General features: G+C 47.3%; 1 protein-coding gene across 2 annotated transcripts in view; it reads left to right on the forward strand.

Moving 5' to 3' along the window:
- GOLM1 (golgi membrane protein 1) overlaps positions 1 to 16,381 on the forward strand; it is a 67,415-nt gene that overhangs the window by 17,955 nt on the left and 33,079 nt on the right. For both annotated transcript variants that reach the window (XM_012463785.2, XM_012463788.3), the window contains exons 2-3: positions 3,454 to 3,603; positions 5,175 to 5,354. In XM_012463785.2, the coding sequence (XP_012319208.2) occupies positions 3,475 to 3,603; positions 5,175 to 5,354 (309 nt within the window). In that variant the 5' untranslated portion in view covers positions 3,454 to 3,474. The remainder of the gene's footprint in view (positions 1 to 3,453; positions 3,604 to 5,174; positions 5,355 to 16,381) is intronic.

The raw sequence follows: 16,381 nt of genomic DNA on the forward strand, positions 1-16,381 counted from the left end.
GGTAGCGTTGTTGGAAATAAGCCTGGAAAACCTTGAATATTTCTCTGCAGGAGATCGGTTAAGTAAATCTTGGCACACCGTGGTCCCCTATTCAGCCCTTTGAAAAGAATGGAGCAAACCATAATGTGCTACTGAAAAAGGGGGGCAAGATGTATTACTAAGCATATCCAGAATGGTATGAATGGTATGATCTTGTTTGGATTAAAATAAATATATGGATGCTTATATATGCATTAAGAAACATCTAGAATGACATCTAGAAACGTCTAGAATAGCAGCTATACATATGAATCACCTGGGGAGATTAAAAAATACCAATATCTGGGCCATGCCCTAGACCCCATTGAATTAGAAATGCAGGGGTGGGGGCCAGGTGTGATGGCTCACGTCTGTAATCCCAGCACTTTGGGAGGCTGAGGTGGGAGGATCACTGAGCCCAGGAGTTTGAGACCAGCTTGGGCAACAGAGTGAGACCTCATCTCTACAAAAATAGAAAAAATTAGCTGGGCATGGTGGAGCACACCTGTAGTCCCAGCTACTTGGGAAGCTGAGGTAGGAGAATCTCTTGAGCCCAGAAAGTTGAGGCTGCAGTGAGCTGGAATCACACCAATGGGCAGCTCTGTCAGCCTGGATGAGAGAGTGAGACCCTGTCTCAAAAAAAAAAAAAAAAAAAGAGAAGAAAGAAATGAAGTGGTGGATCCCAGGTATTGATATTTTAAAAAGTGTTCCAGGTGCTGCCGATGCCCCTTGAGTGTTGAGGACCACTGGAATAGAAGGACCCAGATGCTAGAAAATGGGATCCCATTCTTTTGAAGTAGGATGAGGGTGATGTAATTTATACTTTGTTTTTGGAAGCGGAGTCTTGCTCTGTCGCCCAGGCTGGAGTGCAGTGGTATGATCTTGGCTCACTGCAACCTCTACCTCTTGAGTTCAAGTGATTCTCCTGCCTCAGCCTCCTGAGTAGCTGGAACTGCAGGTGTATGCCACCATGCCTGGCTGATTTTTGTATTTTTAGTAGAAATGGGGTTTCACCACGTTGGCCAGACTGGTCTTAAGTTCCTGACCTCAGGCCACCCACCTGCCTCGGCCTCCCAAAGTGCTAGGATTACAGTTATGAGCCACCGCACCCAGTCAATTTATACTGTGTGTAGTTTCCCATTTTTCCTTAGCAAAAGCCGTTTGAAAAAGTCCTCACCACCCCCTGTTGTGTTTGTATTTTTATGTTTTTAAAAAAAGGTTAAGGCTGGGTACAGTGGCTCATACCTGGAATCCCAGTACTTTTGAGAGGCCCAGATGGAAGGATCACTTGAGGTCAGGAGTTTGAGGCTGGTGTAGGCAATAGTGAGACCCTGTCTGTACAAAAATTTTTTTAAGAAATTAGCTGGGCATGGTGGCCCATGCCTGTAGTCCCAGCTACTTGAGAGGTTCAGGCGGAAGGATCGTTTGAGCCCAAGAGTTTGAGGCTTCAGTAAGTCATGATTGTGCCACTGTACTCCAGCCTGGGCGACAGAGACCTCGTCTCTAGAATAAATAAATAAAAATTTAAAAAAGTTTAAGAGTCAAAAAAGAGACTTTTGCAATCAAAATGACATGTGATAGGACAATGGAGATATAGCAGATCTGTAGAATCTTCTAGAAGTTTTCTATTTCTGAGCTTATGCTCTTTGAGTATATTCAGTGCTTCCTGATATCAACGGATAATTGAAAGAAAAACATTGTTTCCCCTTTCATCCTGAGAGGCCAGAAGCTGGTCAGAATTTCCACCCATGATAATTCTGGGGGTGCTTTATTTTAGATGATTCAGTTAGATTGCTTCTTTATTCCCGGGCAGACCCCCACACGAGTAGCTAGCTGTTAAGAAAGGAAGCCTTTTGATGACTTGGAGAGACCATAGGGTGAGGTTCAGCTCTCCCTTGTTCTCACTGGTGAGAATTGTGTTTTGCAGGTGAATCCTTGGTGGTCTCCTCTCCCCTCCCATCCCTTGTCTTTCTCCCCACCTTCCCCTTCCCTTCCCTTCTCTGTTGCTAGACACTCCGGTATGAAAGGCTCTCTGTGCTCAGAGAGGCCATTGCAGTGAAACCGCTCTCACTCTGATAAGGTTCTGTTTTATCTGGCTCAGCAAAAGCCGTTTGGAAGAGTGTACTTTCCTTGTTTCTGGAGACCCGTGCTTGCATCCAGCCAGACCTGGCTTTGAATTGAAGCCCATTAACAACACTGATGGCCTGTTTCTTCTAAGCTGAATGTATTTTTGTGCACTTTGTAGCTCTCACACAGAGGCACTGTTTTTCCTCACATGAGGTGTACAGTGTAGCAGTTGCACAGATACGGTCCTTTAGTGAGAAACGAATGTTCAAAGGACAAGGTGCTCTCATTTGGCATGGAGTGAATGCCTTGTTTCCACCTCAAAGCCTAAGATGGAACACATTTTTCCCGGTGACCTCAGGCAGATGGCACACCTCCCACTTCTGTTGTGTGCCACGAAGGAAGAGACACTTCTGTAGCCAGGGCTGTGCCTGCATAGTGATGTACACGGTGGTGGGGGGGGTTCACATTCACCTCCAGAATGGGTTTCCTGCTTTGCTTGAGAAATGCTTTAATTGGGTGTCATTAGTAATCCTGTCAAAGGGGAAAAAAAAAAAAACCTTGTTAGGAATCAAATCAGAAAGCTCTCTCTGAGAAGTAATGAGGAATATACTCTCTTTTTTTTGCGACGGAGTTTCGCTGTTTTTACCCAGGCTGGAGTGCAATGGCGCGATCTCGGCTCACCGCAACCTCCGCCTCCTGGATTCAGGCAATTCTCCTGCCTCAGCCTCCTGAGTAGCTGGGATTACAGGTACGCGCCACCATGCCCAGCTAATTTTTTGTATTTTTAGTAGAGATGGGGTTTCACCATGTTGACCAGGATGGTCTCGATCTCTTGACCTCGTGATCCACCCGCCTCAGCCTCCGAAAGTGCTGGGATTACAGGCTTGAGCCACCGCGCCCGGCCTAGGAATATACTCTTTCTAATGTGATGTGGAAGCATTTAATATATATTATTGCTGTTTACAGAAATGATTACTTCTCAAACATTGCTGCTTACAGAAATCATTAATTCTCAAACTATGTCTGGAAGGTGAGTGTGGTAATGATTTTACAGGGGAGGAATCTGAAGTTAAGATACATCATCCCTTGCCTGAAGTCTCAAGCTAGTCTGTGACAGGTTTTGGGGTGGTGCCTGCCCCGCTGAGCCTGTCCCGGGAGCTGGCCACACTGCCCTGGGTGCACAGCACCATGGGCTCTGTGTGTGCCGTCCACATACTCTTCCCCTCAACAGCTTTGCCCGTCAAGGAGAAGATGCCGGCCCATGCTGCCTGGCAGGATGCCTTTCCTCTTGGTTGTAAGGATGACACTGTCTGTTTTGGAGACGATTATACTAATATTGAGGCTTATGTATTTGCTTTTGCTTGGCAGATTCTCAGCGCTGATTTTGAGATGATGGGCTTGGGAAACGGGCGTCGCAGCATGAAGTCACCGCCCCTTGTGCTGGCTGCCCTGGTGGCCTGCGTCATCGTTTTGGGCTTCAACTACTGGATTGCTAGCTCCCGGAGTGTGGATCTCCAGGTGTCTTGTTTTGTTTATTGTTATGTTTATTTTATGTTTTTGTTTTGTTTATTTTGTTATAATGGGGTTCAAGGGGTTTGCTGTTTATTGCCAGCCAAGGGGTTTTGCAAAGGGCATATGCTGGAAGGCGAGTTTAGGGCTCTGCACACGCCCTCCCAGCCCTAGACTAGACTCTGGGCAGCTCTGCTTTGGGTGGGAGAGGCCCCATCTGTGGTTGTGTAGGATTGCGGTTGTGGTATCCCTCCCCGCCTTTCCTGTGAGTTAATAGCCTTCGTTTGAGCTACTGGGGTAGTCCTGGGAAGACAGCTTGCTTACATACGCTGGCCACAGCCCATTGTTTGTGGTCCTCCAGTGCACAAGATATGGAAGAGCAGTATTGGAAGTGTGCTTGGATTATGGGTGTGAGAAATATGTCTTCATGATTTAATGATGATAATAATTTTAACTTCCTCATTTACTGTTGCCAGCCGTAGGTCGGGTACAGTGCTGAGCAGTGACAAAGAGGCTCCTCTTGATTAAGCTTTAGTTGGGCTCCTCTGAGCCACCTTCTTGACTAGGCCTCGATCTTGGCCCCTGCCAACTCCCTCTCCCTGCCTTTGGCCTGCCCCGCCCAGTCTTAGCAAAGGATCCTGCTATGCCATCCTTCCACCTTTGATACTTGACCAAGTTCCTCATCCCTACCCTTGCTGTCTAAGTTCTTGGCCTATGTTTAGCAAGAATCTTGTTAGGGCAGTTTAGCAAGAATCCCCCTCCTCTGAGGGAGATTTCCATCCACTGACTCCCCTCACTGTGCTCGTTAGCTATAAATCCCCAGCTGTCTTGGATGTGTTCAGAGCTGAGCACAATTTCCCTCTCCTATTGAAATCGTTTTGAATAGTCTTTCTTGTCATTTTAGTAAGTGTCCGAATAATTTCTCTTTAACAGTACTTTACACAAATTATCTCCTTTTATGCACAAACCCTGCAAGGTTGGGACTTTAGTCTCCTCATTTCACAGGGGGTCAGACTGACCAAAAGGAGGTTGAAGTGGAGCAGGGATTCCACCTGCATGGGCTTAGCCGTGCACCCCAGCCCCTCTGCGCTCTGCCCTGCTTTCACACTTACCCTCCTGGGCTTGTACTCCCAGTGTGTCAGCTTCCACAGGAGCCCCTGTTTGCTGGGGAGATGGGCTCTGGTTGTCTGAAGTTGGAGAACCGAAGCTGTTTTCAGAAATTGTGTCTGCTAAAGAGTTGTTAAGCGATTTATTAGCAGAGAAGAACTAAATATTTGAGCACCATCTCATGCCAGGTAAAGCATGAGGCGTTCTATGCACTTAGCGCATTTAAGCCTCACAAAAACCCAGTGGTATGAGTGCACAGAGCCTTACTTCACTTGCACTGACAGAGACCATTTCTCCAGAAGAACCTGCTCTAGCTTCTGCACAGTTGACTTAAAACACAGAGCCATGGGCACTCGTGTGTATGAAGCTGGTGCTGGCTCTGGGCCTCAGGGTGGTCTTTGTAGAGGGTGCTCAGGTGGTCCAGGCTCTGCAGGTGACTTGGCATCGGCCCTGACGTCGCGGTTTTCTTGTAGACGCGGATCATGGAGCTGGAAGGCAGGGTCCGCAGGGCAGCTGCAGAGAGAGGCGCTGTGGAGCTGAAGAAGAACGAGTTCCAGGGAGAGCTGGAGAAGCAGCGGGAGCAGCTCGACAAAATCCAGTCCAGCCACAACTTCCAGCTGGAGAGTGTCAACAAGCTGTACCAGGACGAAAAGGCAAGGCCTGCTTTGTTTCCTCTCAGCTCTCTTCTAAGGGACGGTGTCTTACATTGTCTTTCTTCTAGGTGGGAGGATGGGCAAGAGGCTGGGTTTAGATTTATGTAATTATGCGGAAAGAGCCTATCGATCAAGCTTTGGGCATTCTCCCCCTTTCCCCCTCCAAGTCCCTGGCTGGGCTTGCGGTGAAGCCTTTTGCAATGGTGATAAACAGGAGGAATGCAGAAGGAACTCAGATTCTTCCTCCTCTTGGCTTTTTTTTTCTCCTATTAGTTTTTTCTTCCCACTTTCTACAAACATGTATTAAATACTTACTCTGCGCCAGACCTGTGCAAGTGCTTATATCTCAAAGAGGAATGACATTTGTGCCCTTCAGCTATCTCATGGAGGAGAGGAGAGGAGAGGCAGAGTCTCTACTGAATACTAACAGAGAAAGTAGGGGACTTGCGCATTGGCTCTTAAGCTGAGAAAAAAACCAACAAAACCTGCATAGTGTAAAAGCGGGCTTCCTGCTAATTAAAATATCTAAGCTTTATGTGTCACATTTTCTGGTTTTCTTATGTAGGAATATCTGACTATACTTTATTAAATTGTGTTAACTTTTTTCTATGTGTGGTACGAATGAAAAAAAATTTTTAAAATTGTGTAACTATGTGTGTTACTAATATCTCCTATCTCAAAGTGCATCAACTCATGGCCACTTATTAACTAGAAAAATTGGGATTTTTTTTTTTTTTGAGACAGTTTCACTGTTGTTGCCCAGGCTGGAGTGCAATGGCATGATCTTGGCTCACTGCAACCTCCAACTCCTGGGTTCAAGTGAGTCTCCTGCCTCAGCCTCCCAAGTAGCTGGGACTATAGGCATGCGCCACTATCCCTGGCTAATTTTTTGTATTTTTAGTAGAGATGAGGTTTCACTGTGTTGGTCATGTTGGTCTTGAACTCCTGACCTCGGGTGATCCACCCACCTAGGCCTCCCAAAGTGCTAAGATTACAGGCGTGAGCCACGTCGCCTGGCCTGAAAAATTTGGGTTTTATAATGCATGGCTCTCTGTCTCTGGAGCGGCTAATTTATTGGAAGAAGGTTGTAGCTCAACTTCCGTTATCTTGAATTGTCTCCAAAAATGAATTATTTCCAGGAAGGGCTCAGACTTTTCTTGCATAACTGATTTAAAATGCAAGAAGTACTTTTTTTTTTTTAATTTGCAGAGTACTTTCCTATATTTGCAAGCTCATATTTCTTCTCTGGGAATTGTTCAAAATGTTGTTGTAATAAAGGGCTTCTTTATGTTTCTTCCCTTTTCTTATTGGTGAGAGATGCTGTCTGTGCTCCTGAAAACCCCTTTAACCTCATCTCTCAAAAACAAGGAAATAAAAAAGAGCATCAAATAGCTTTTTGAAAAGTGAGTCTGTTTTCCCAGTTTTTCTTTTTTAGAATATGCGATATAAATGTCTTTTCATTTTGGTGAGCAAGGGTGGGTTCTCACCTCAAACCTTAGCTGCAGGAGGATTTTAGCTGTGCTTTGGTGGTGGGAGGCATGGGAAGTCTGAATCAGGCAGACGTGGGTTCAAAGTTTCCTCAGCTGTGTGATTTGAGGCAAGTCACTTAAATTCTCTGGATCTGTTTTCTCAACTGTCAAGTGGAAATAATAATGGAATCTTACAGGGTGCCTGTGAGGATTCAATGAGATAATATTTATAAAGTGTTTATCTCAACATGAAATGAAAGCTCAGCAACTGATGGTTGGTATTATTACACCTAAGTGTACTGACGGCAGCAGTGGTGGGTGCAGTCGTAAGCCACTGCAGCTGCAGTGATAATATTCTCTCTTTCTGTATGGACGTTGTCTTAGTCTAAGGCTGCTATGACAAAATATCATAAACTGGGCAGTGTATAAACAACAAATATTTATTCTCACAGTTCTGGAGGCTGGGAAGTCACAGATCAAGACAAGGGCAGATTCATCTGGTGAGGGCCCACTTCTGGATTCATGGACGCCCTCTTGGGGTGTCCTCGCCTGGTGGAAGGGGCGAGGCAGCTCTCTGGGGCCTCTCTTATGGCACTAATCCCATGTATGAGGGCTTGACCCTCCCAGAGGGCCCCTCCCCAACACCATCACCTCCATTGGGTATTTGGTGATTTGGTTTCAACATATGGATTTTGAAGGACACCCACACTCAGACTGTAGCAGACTTTTTTTTTCCCCTCCCAAATCGAAACCATGAAACCAAATTGTGCTTGCTTTAAAAAGAGTTAGGAAGACATCGAGAAAGGTAGAACCAAGAGCAAGCAGAGCAGCGGGGCTGTGGAAGGAGAACAGGCGCCACAGCGGTGACAGGAGTGGACGTTTCCTCAGCCTGTGCTTGGCCAGATGTGAGGCTGAACATTTCACAGGGACTGTTTCATTAATTCCTCCCAGCCAGTCTCATGAGATTGGGGCTCATTTTATTAGTGAACTGAGGCTCAGAGAGTTAGCAGCTGTCACCCAGGAAGACACCTAGATCCTAGAGAGCCCCCAGGCCACCCTCCACCCCTGCATGCTGGCCTCCCTCTTCCTTCAGTGTAGACATAGATAGCTTCTTGGCTGTCCCCACCTAAAGGGCATCAGGGTGGAGGGGAGGGGGGTGTGGAGGAAACCAGATGGGCTTGACTTGGTCAGTGTTGAAGCTGGTGATCGGTACATGGGAGTTCATCATACTAACTTGTTTACCTTTGTCTACATTAAAGACTTCACAATAGAAACTTTAAAAACATCCTCTTTGTATCTTCTTGCTTCCAAAGACTTCCAAAGAGCGAGGGTTCTAACTAGCTCTGTTTTGGCTACATAGATGGACTGATCCTTCGTCTAAATACTTTTTTCTGCATTGTCTTTCTCTTTCTCTCTTTTTTTTTCTTTAATCTTAGAAGGTTAGCATTTTATTTAATTTAAATATAAATAGCCAAATATGGCCTCATTGGACAGCACGGGTTTGGGTGGTTGGCAGAACACTGGGGAAGCCTTGTTTGGGCCCCTCTGAGTCATAGGGAGCCATGTTCTTTGGTGGAGCAGAGGGCAGAGTCTGAGTCTCCTGCGGTTCCTTGGTGCCTTTCCCCCTTCTCTGTAAGGTTCGGAAGCAGTATGGGGAATTGGGCAATGGAAGATGAAATCAACTTGTGCCTGGGGAGTTGTGCCCCACCAAAAGTCTCCGCAGCTTGCTGGTGTTCTAATGCAGAATAATTCGTTCAGCTTATCAAATCTGCTGTTGTTTACACCCCAGCTTGGGGTTTTGATCTTATTTGTTATGGAAGTTGCTTCAGAGCAATCCGTCCTCGCCTGACTGCTCATGAGAACCACCTGCGAGCTTATGAACAAAATACAGATTAAAAATATACACGGGATCAGACTCTGGATGTTTGGACTCAGAATATAGAAGTTTTTAAAAGATCTCACACATACATAGACATACACACACATATTCAGACATGCACTTTTTTTTTCTAAATTTCCAGACCACTGTGATGCAGCTGCTGATCCAGAAACTAGTGATTGAGATCAAGTGATCCAAAGAGTCCCTTACTTGGGGGCCTGGCAATAAGTGCATCTGTCATCTGAGACCTGGGCAGGGGCTGGGACCAAGATACCTGCACGCCCTTTTCCACATGGCGGTGTGGCTTCCTTTCATCCTTGCTCACAGCAGATGTGACCAGTGGGAGGAAGCTGTGTCATCTTTTGTATTTGTGTCCTAGGGCTGCGTATAAATTAATACAGTCTAGGTGGCTTAAAACAACAAAATGTATTCCTTTACAGTTTTGGGGGCTACAAGCCCTAAATCCAGGTGCCAGCAGGGATATGGAGAGGAGTCTTCCTCACCTCTCTGGCTTCTAGTGTTTGCTGACATCTTTGACATTCCTCAGCTTGTAGGTGCAGTTTCATGCAATTTCCACCTCATATGGCCTGCTTGCCTCTCGGTCTTTATCTTCCCCTCTTTTCCTCCTTTTTTAAGAACACCAGTCATATTGGATAGGTCCCACCTAGCGACCTCATTTTAATTTAAGTACATCTGCATAGACCCTGTTTCTTTATTTTAAAATTTATTCATTTATTTATGAGACGGAGTCTCACTCTGTTGCTCAGACTGGAGTGCAGTGGCGTGATCTTGGTTCACTGCAACCTCTGCCTCCCGGGTTCAAGTGACTGTCCTGCCTCAGCCTCCCAAGTAGTTGGGACTACAGGCACCTGCCACCATGCCCAGCTAATTTTTGTGTATTTTTAGTAGAGGTGGGGTTCACCATGTCGGGCTGATCTCACTCCAGACCTCAGGTGATCCACCCGTCTCGGCCTCCCAAAGTGCTGGGATTATAGGCGTGAGCCACCACGTCTGGCCGACCCTGTTTCTAAATGAGGTCATTCATGGGCTTCTTCACAGGTTCCAGGTGAACATGAATTTTGGGCGTACACTGTTCAACCCACGGCCCCTTTTGTTGACCTTGCCTTGCAAGTGAGCATGGTCACTTCTTCTACATTCATTAGAAGCAAGACACTAAGGCTGCCTGGAATTTCAGGGGAATTGGACTTCTCCCCCTTTGAAAGTAGTGTCAACAAATTTGTGGTCATGGTTTTTTTTTGTTTTTGTTTTTTCTTTTTTTTTTTTTTTTGAGATGGAGTTTTGCTCTTGTCCAGGCTGGAGTGCAGTGGCACGATCTTGGCTCACTACAACCTCTGCCTCCCAGGTTCAAGCGATTCTCCTGCCTCAGCCTTCCGAGTAGCTGGGATTACAGGCATGTACCACCATGTCCGGCTAATTTTGTATTTTTAATAGAGATGGGGTTTCACCATGTTGGACAGGCTGGTTTCGAACTCCTGACCTCAAGTGATCCACCCGCCTCGGCCTCCCAAAGTGCTGGGATTACAGGCGTGAGCCACCACGCACGGCCGGTCATGTTTTTAAACTATCACAGTCATGTGCATAGAAATCTTCACGCAACCACCAGTGAATCCTGTAATCCCAGCACTTTGGGAGGCTGAGGAGGGCGGATCACCAGGTCAGGAGTTCAAGAGCAGCCTGGCCAACAAGGTGAAACCCCATCTCTGCTAAAAAATAGAAAAATTAGCTGGGCATGGTGGTGGGTGCCTGTAATCCCAGCTACTTGGGAGGCTGAGGCAGGAGAATTGCTTGAACCTGGGAGGTGGAGGTTGCAGTGAGCTAGATTGTGCCACTGCACTCCAGCCTGACATACAGAGCGAGACTCTGTCTCAGAAAAGAAAAAAAAAAAAGAAATACTGTTTTATCTTTCTTTTTTTTTTAAACAGATACTTATGTGTGTGCATATAAAACAGGTTTTTAAGGGGCCTAAATAGAAACAGATACTTGGGTTTTAGTTTTCGGCAAAAGCTAATGAAGATTCACTTGTAAAGGTATGCATTATCTCCTAAGGAGGGCACAGAGTGGTTTAATTGATTCTTTTATGTTGTTAACAGAGGCTGATTAATAATTTGAGTCTGGGCTGGGCACGGTGGCTCACACCTGTAGTCCCAGCACTTTGGGAGGCCAAAGCCAGGCTTGAGGTCAGGAGTTTGAGACCAGCCTGGCCAGCGTGGTGAAACTCCATCTCTTCTAAAAATACGAAAATTAGCTGAGTGTGGTGGTGCATGCCTGTAATCCCTGCTACTTGGGAGGCTGAGCCAGGAGAATGGCTTGAACCTGGAAGGCAGAGGTTGCAGTGATACGAGGCTGTGCCACTGCAGCCTGGGTGACAGACTCCATCTAAAAAAATCATAATTCATAATAATTTGGGTCTGAAGACTTCAAAAGATCCTGGGTCCCCTTTTGGCTAGCTGCTGTTCAGTGGCCACAGAGGCTTGGGGGTGGCATCACCTGCTTGCTGAAATGCTTGGGGAAGAGTCTGGGAGACCTTGAATTGCTTACTGGCACTTCATGAAGGGAAAGGCACATTTTCCTGCTATTGTGTTCAGTTTTGCTTGCCAAAACTTGGAGTCACAGATAGCTTCATTTTAGGCATTTGTGCTTGTAACATTCTCACTTGGCTGGCTTCTCACAGCTGCATATCCACTTTGACATTTATACTTTTTACTTATTTGTTAAAATATGTGCATTAACATTGCAGTGGTGCAAAGATAATGTTTTAGCGACAGTTCCTTTGTTATGAAAATAGAGTTCCTGTATCTTTCCTGAAGGGGAGCAACTGAGTAAAAAAAGAAAGGTTGCTGAGTAGAAGAACAGAGGTGTTGATTTGAAGAAGAGAAGCTTAAAGAGGCAGTGGGGCAAGTGCAGGCGGCTCAGCCTCACCGTTGTCACGCTCGCCTGTGTGACCTCACCCATGGCCAGGTGGTTTCAGGGAGCTACCCGGTTTCTCTCCTTGCACAGTAACGAGGGGCACGAGCAGCCTCTGAGGTGTTTACAGTGCTTTTCTCTTGTAAAGAGCTGGTTCATGGAGTGGGTTCTTGAGTGTCCTCTGGGCCTGGGATGGGGTTGCTTCCCTCAAGTGCAGTGGCATTCGTTTGTGAGTGACTTTTGCTGAAATATTTTGCCCTTGGAAAGGAAGTTATTAACATTAACAAGCCTGGTCATTGGTCCTACTTTAGAGTTTCAAAGTGCTTTTGTAACATGAACATATTTATTTATTTATTTTTTGTTTGGAGACAGAGTCTTACTCTGTCACCCAGGTTGGATTACAGAGGCGCAGTCTTGGCTCACTGCAACCTCTGCCTCCCAGGTTCAAGTGATTCTCCTGCCTCACCTCCCAAGTAGCTGGGATTACAGGCATGCGCCACCATGCTTGGCTAATTTTTGTAGTTTTAGTAGAGATGGGGTTTCGCCATGTTGGCCAGGCTGGTCTTGAACTCCTGATCTCAGGTGATCCACTTACCTCAGCCTCTCAAAGTGATGGGATTACAGGCGTGAGCCGCCATGCCCAGCCTGACATGAACATATTTAATTTCTCACTTAATTTCTTTGGGAGACAGTCATTCTTGTTACTTGAGACAGGGGAAGAGAGTAAGAGCCAGAGAGGTCATGGAAGGCTCCCAGGACCTGAGAATGACCAGCGTGGGGCTGCCCTGGGCTGTTGGGTCTGCCCATCACACTGGCTCCACCAGACTGCATTCTCATGTGGCCAGACACAATTCTCAGAGAGTTCTAGTGTCTTCTCTCTGGGCCAGCTTTGCTTGTGCACCTGAGAATGTGATCATTTTCTTCTGGAGGATTGGTTTTCTTGGGGAACCAGAGCGGTCTTGTGCAGATAAATGTGGTATCTTTGATTTTTATCACCTTTAATCCCTGTGATTGAGGAATTCAGAGTTCTAGAGCAGCTTTTCTGTTTTTATTCTCACTGATTTTTCAGTTCCAATTCTGTATTTATTTTGTTCGGCCCTGGCCTATGCCCAGTGGTGGACAGGCCGTGTACATTGTGCATTTACTATTGTGTGCTGGACAAACACGAGTAAGTAAGTGTATTGGGGTCAGTGTAGACAGAGAAATCATCCAGCTATTTTAAGCAGGAAGGATTTGTTACAGGGAAATAGGTAGCTATAGGGTGTGGGAAGGTCCTGCATCGAGGTGGGGTGGCTCCCAGGTACTGTCTCAGAACCTGCCCCTGTGCCCAGCCTGGAGCGTGGGACCAGCAGGGTTCTGCTGCAGCATAGGCCCAGAACCAGGGACACCACACTTTTTCTCTGTTCTGTACCTCCCACACCCTCACTCTGTTCCACATTCTACTCTCTAGTAAGTGCGTCTCATTGGAATCAGAATCCCACTGGAAATGAGTGTGAAAAGTGCATTTTAGCTTCCGAGCCTTTGCTGTCCAGGAAAGCACAGCAAAAGGCATGTGGAGGAACTGCTGCATCAACCCCCACCAGGCAGGTGGCCCAAGGGCCATGGGAGTCAGGAGCGCTATCCCCATGGTGTCTAACCTGGAAGGGCGCCTGGGGAACTGCGAGTGGCAGGGTCCTAGCAGAGTGTGATGTTGGGTGGAGTAGTTCGGACTTGTGTTTGAAGGAGTCTGGACTTGAGTTCAACACTGGGGAAGCCATCGTAGGGTTTAAGCTGTAATGGAGCGTGTGGTCAGACGTGAGGTTTAAAGGTGGGCCCTGGCCACATGGGGAGAGTGCTGGATGGGGAGCAGGGCAGAGAGGAGGCAGCACAGTGAGGCAGCTCTTGAAATATGTGGAGTGAAAAGTGATGTTGCACTGAATTTTGGCAGGAGTAGGATGACTTCTGCAAAGTGAACAGATTTGGGAGGCAGCCAGGAGGAGGGATTGACAGGCCCGTGACAGATGGGATAGGTGCAGGAAAGTGTGAATTGAGGTGGGATGGAAGCAGGTCGGTAAAATTCATTGAAAATTTGCTGCCCTGAAAATAAAAGTGTTTATCTCAGAAGACTTGCTATGTTTTTAGACTGTAAATTCTCCAGTTTGTCAATTGGATTGAACCTTCAAAGACAGGTTTATAATTAAACTCAAGTAATTTGCCTCCCACACTTAAAGACACATTTGTAGGAGAAACAGCAAACATGGCATTCAGGTAGATGTCCTTTACTGCAGACTGTGCCTCAGTGGATGTCCTAGTGCCGGGTTCTCACCTCCCACCTCCAGGGAGGGGCCTGGGTCTCTCGTGGCGTGTCCTGAACCTCAGGAGAAGACTCGTACACTTACTTGATTCAGGATGTGGTTTGATTTTCAGATATGCCATAGACAAGTTTCACACGGAAAGCATTGTCATGCAGCGTGAAGTTGCCCACAATGGCCAGCGGCTGACCAGCCGAGACATGGATTTCATGTGCATTGCTCTCTGTCCTAATGGGACAGAACCAAATCCTGCAGGTATCCTCACTCTCAGACTTGGCTTCGTACACACTGGAAAGAGCGTTTGCGTATTTCATTGCCATAGAAAGCGTAATGGAGGCTTCGAGTTTTGCTCCTATGGTTAGTTTTTGTCTTGTTCTCTCTTCATCCAGAAAATTGCTTGAGTGACTTGGAATTGACTCCGTTTACCTACTGTACTTCTTAACCCAACACAAGACAGTCGTTTGATGGGAAATTCATAAAGAAAGTAGGTGGCAGCTATTTTTTCACTTCTTGTCTCTTTGGCAGGGATATGCAGTCCTTCATGTTTAAGAACAAACAGCAGGTGGGTCTGTTAGGTGCCTTGACTGTGACCCTGTAACTTGTACACTTGGTTCAGTTTTAGTTTCTCTTTCATCCCCGAATGTCTGCGTACACCTGTTTACCTGTCTGCAGAAAGTCAGAATGTGTGAAAGTGTGTCTCTTCTGCAGGTGGGAGCAGAAAAGTTGCTAGGATTCCCTTTTGGAAATGGAAGCCCCAATGCCCTCAGATGGCTCAGCCCTGGGGTGCCCACTGAGATTGGGAGTCTGCAGCCCCAGGCCTCCAGCCCTTGCGCAGGGCATTTCCTGGCTGGTTAAAGAACAGCCAGGCAACAAACGTCCAGATTGCTGCTGCCGTGTTGTCATCGAGCGTTCTTCTAAAAACTGACCTGGAGCTTTTCAAGCCACCACTCCTGGGTTAAGCCCCATTGGCAGTGTGTGGGGTACTCCTCTGGTTCGTCAGCTCCTCCCCTGCCATCTCCTTAAGCAGTGTCCAGGAGTGAGAGCAGCAGGAAGAGCTGAGGGGCAGCCTGGGTGGTGCTGCAGAGGGGACAGACCAGTGTGAGCTGCTTCAGGCCCAGCCAGATTCCCTGGCAGCCGGGCGGCGAGGAGACCTTCAGAAAGATCCGGGGCAGGGACTAAGAAGTTGGGTGCTTGTCCACTGCTAGAGAAGCATCAAAGCGCATTCTGGGATTCCCCCTGTCCATCAGGTTTGGGCCCTTCTGGAAGTTTTCTTTGACCTAAGTTGTGTGGGTTAGAGGCACAGGGGAGAGCTGCCCCCGAAGGAAGCAGTGTGGTAGGTTCTCAGAGGCAAGGGCAGCCTCCCTCTTTGCTTCTCCTCCTTTCCTTCTTCCCACCTCCCCTTCCTCCATCCTTTCTCTTCCCTTCTATCCCTCCACCCCTCCCTTCCTCTGTCCTTTTTTTCTCTCTCCATCCTCTTCTTCCTCTCCTCCCCTCTAGACACTATCTCCCTCCTCCTCTCCCTCCATTCTCCCTCCTCTTCTTTCTCCCTCCTCCCCTCCCTCTGTCCTCCTTTCTCTCCCTCTCTTTTCCATTCTTTCCTCTCTCCCTCCTCCCCAGCCTCCCTCCTCCCTCCCTGGAGCACCTGCAGTGTGCCCTGTCCAGGAGGTGCTGGCGGTGGTTATGAGCCAGTCTTGGGTTCAGGCCCCTCACTATCCTTGCTTATCTCTGTGATGGCCACCACACTTCATGGACCTTGTTCTGCCGAGCTGGACATCCTGCACCCTCCCAGTGAGGCTCTTTCCCACTCCCGCCAAGCTGCGAGGCGGACAGGGTGGGAGGATGTTACCCTCTGTGTAATAACCCAGGGATGTGTTGGCAGGAGCTATTCTCAGTGTGTAGCAATGGTACCTGTGTGTACTAGGTGATAAATGGTGTTTTTTGAAGCTTTGTAGAGAGTTACACTTAATCTCCACATGCTCTTCCATTTAAACTTGATTTGTGCACATTCTCCCAAAGCTCCTGGTCCGACCCACCCTTCTGCCTGTCTGTGTCCTCTGCCCTGGAGCCGCCTCAGCTGCTCTCTGACCAGGATCCCACTGTGTATGCTGACATTTGACTCTGTCCCCTAAACACTCACCTAACCACTCCGCTCCTCCTGTTGGCATTCTCTCACTCAGTTCAACTCACACTTGGGTACATGCACTCATTCACTCTCTGACCCATGCCCACATTTTTGGGGGTCTCACTTGAGGTGCTTGTAGGGGTGCCCCTTTTAAATAAAACTCAGCAGGCCACCTCAGTTTAGGTTCCATTTGGGGAAACAGAGGCACAGAGAGGTTAAATGATGTGTCCAAAGTCAAGGAGCAAATTAGTAGCTGACCCGAAAGCAGAAGCCATGGTCTCAGGTCTTCACGAAAATCTCTTCCATCCTGGTCTTTTCTCTGTTGCCCTCTTTTTCTGTTA

The sequence above is a fragment of the Aotus nancymaae genome, unplaced genomic scaffold (assembly GCF_030222135.1).
Source record: "Aotus nancymaae isolate 86718 unplaced genomic scaffold, 86718_ANA_hifiasm-v0.15.2.pri h1tg000041l, whole genome shotgun sequence".
Classification (NCBI taxonomy): Eukaryota; Metazoa; Chordata; class Mammalia; order Primates; family Aotidae; genus Aotus; species Aotus nancymaae.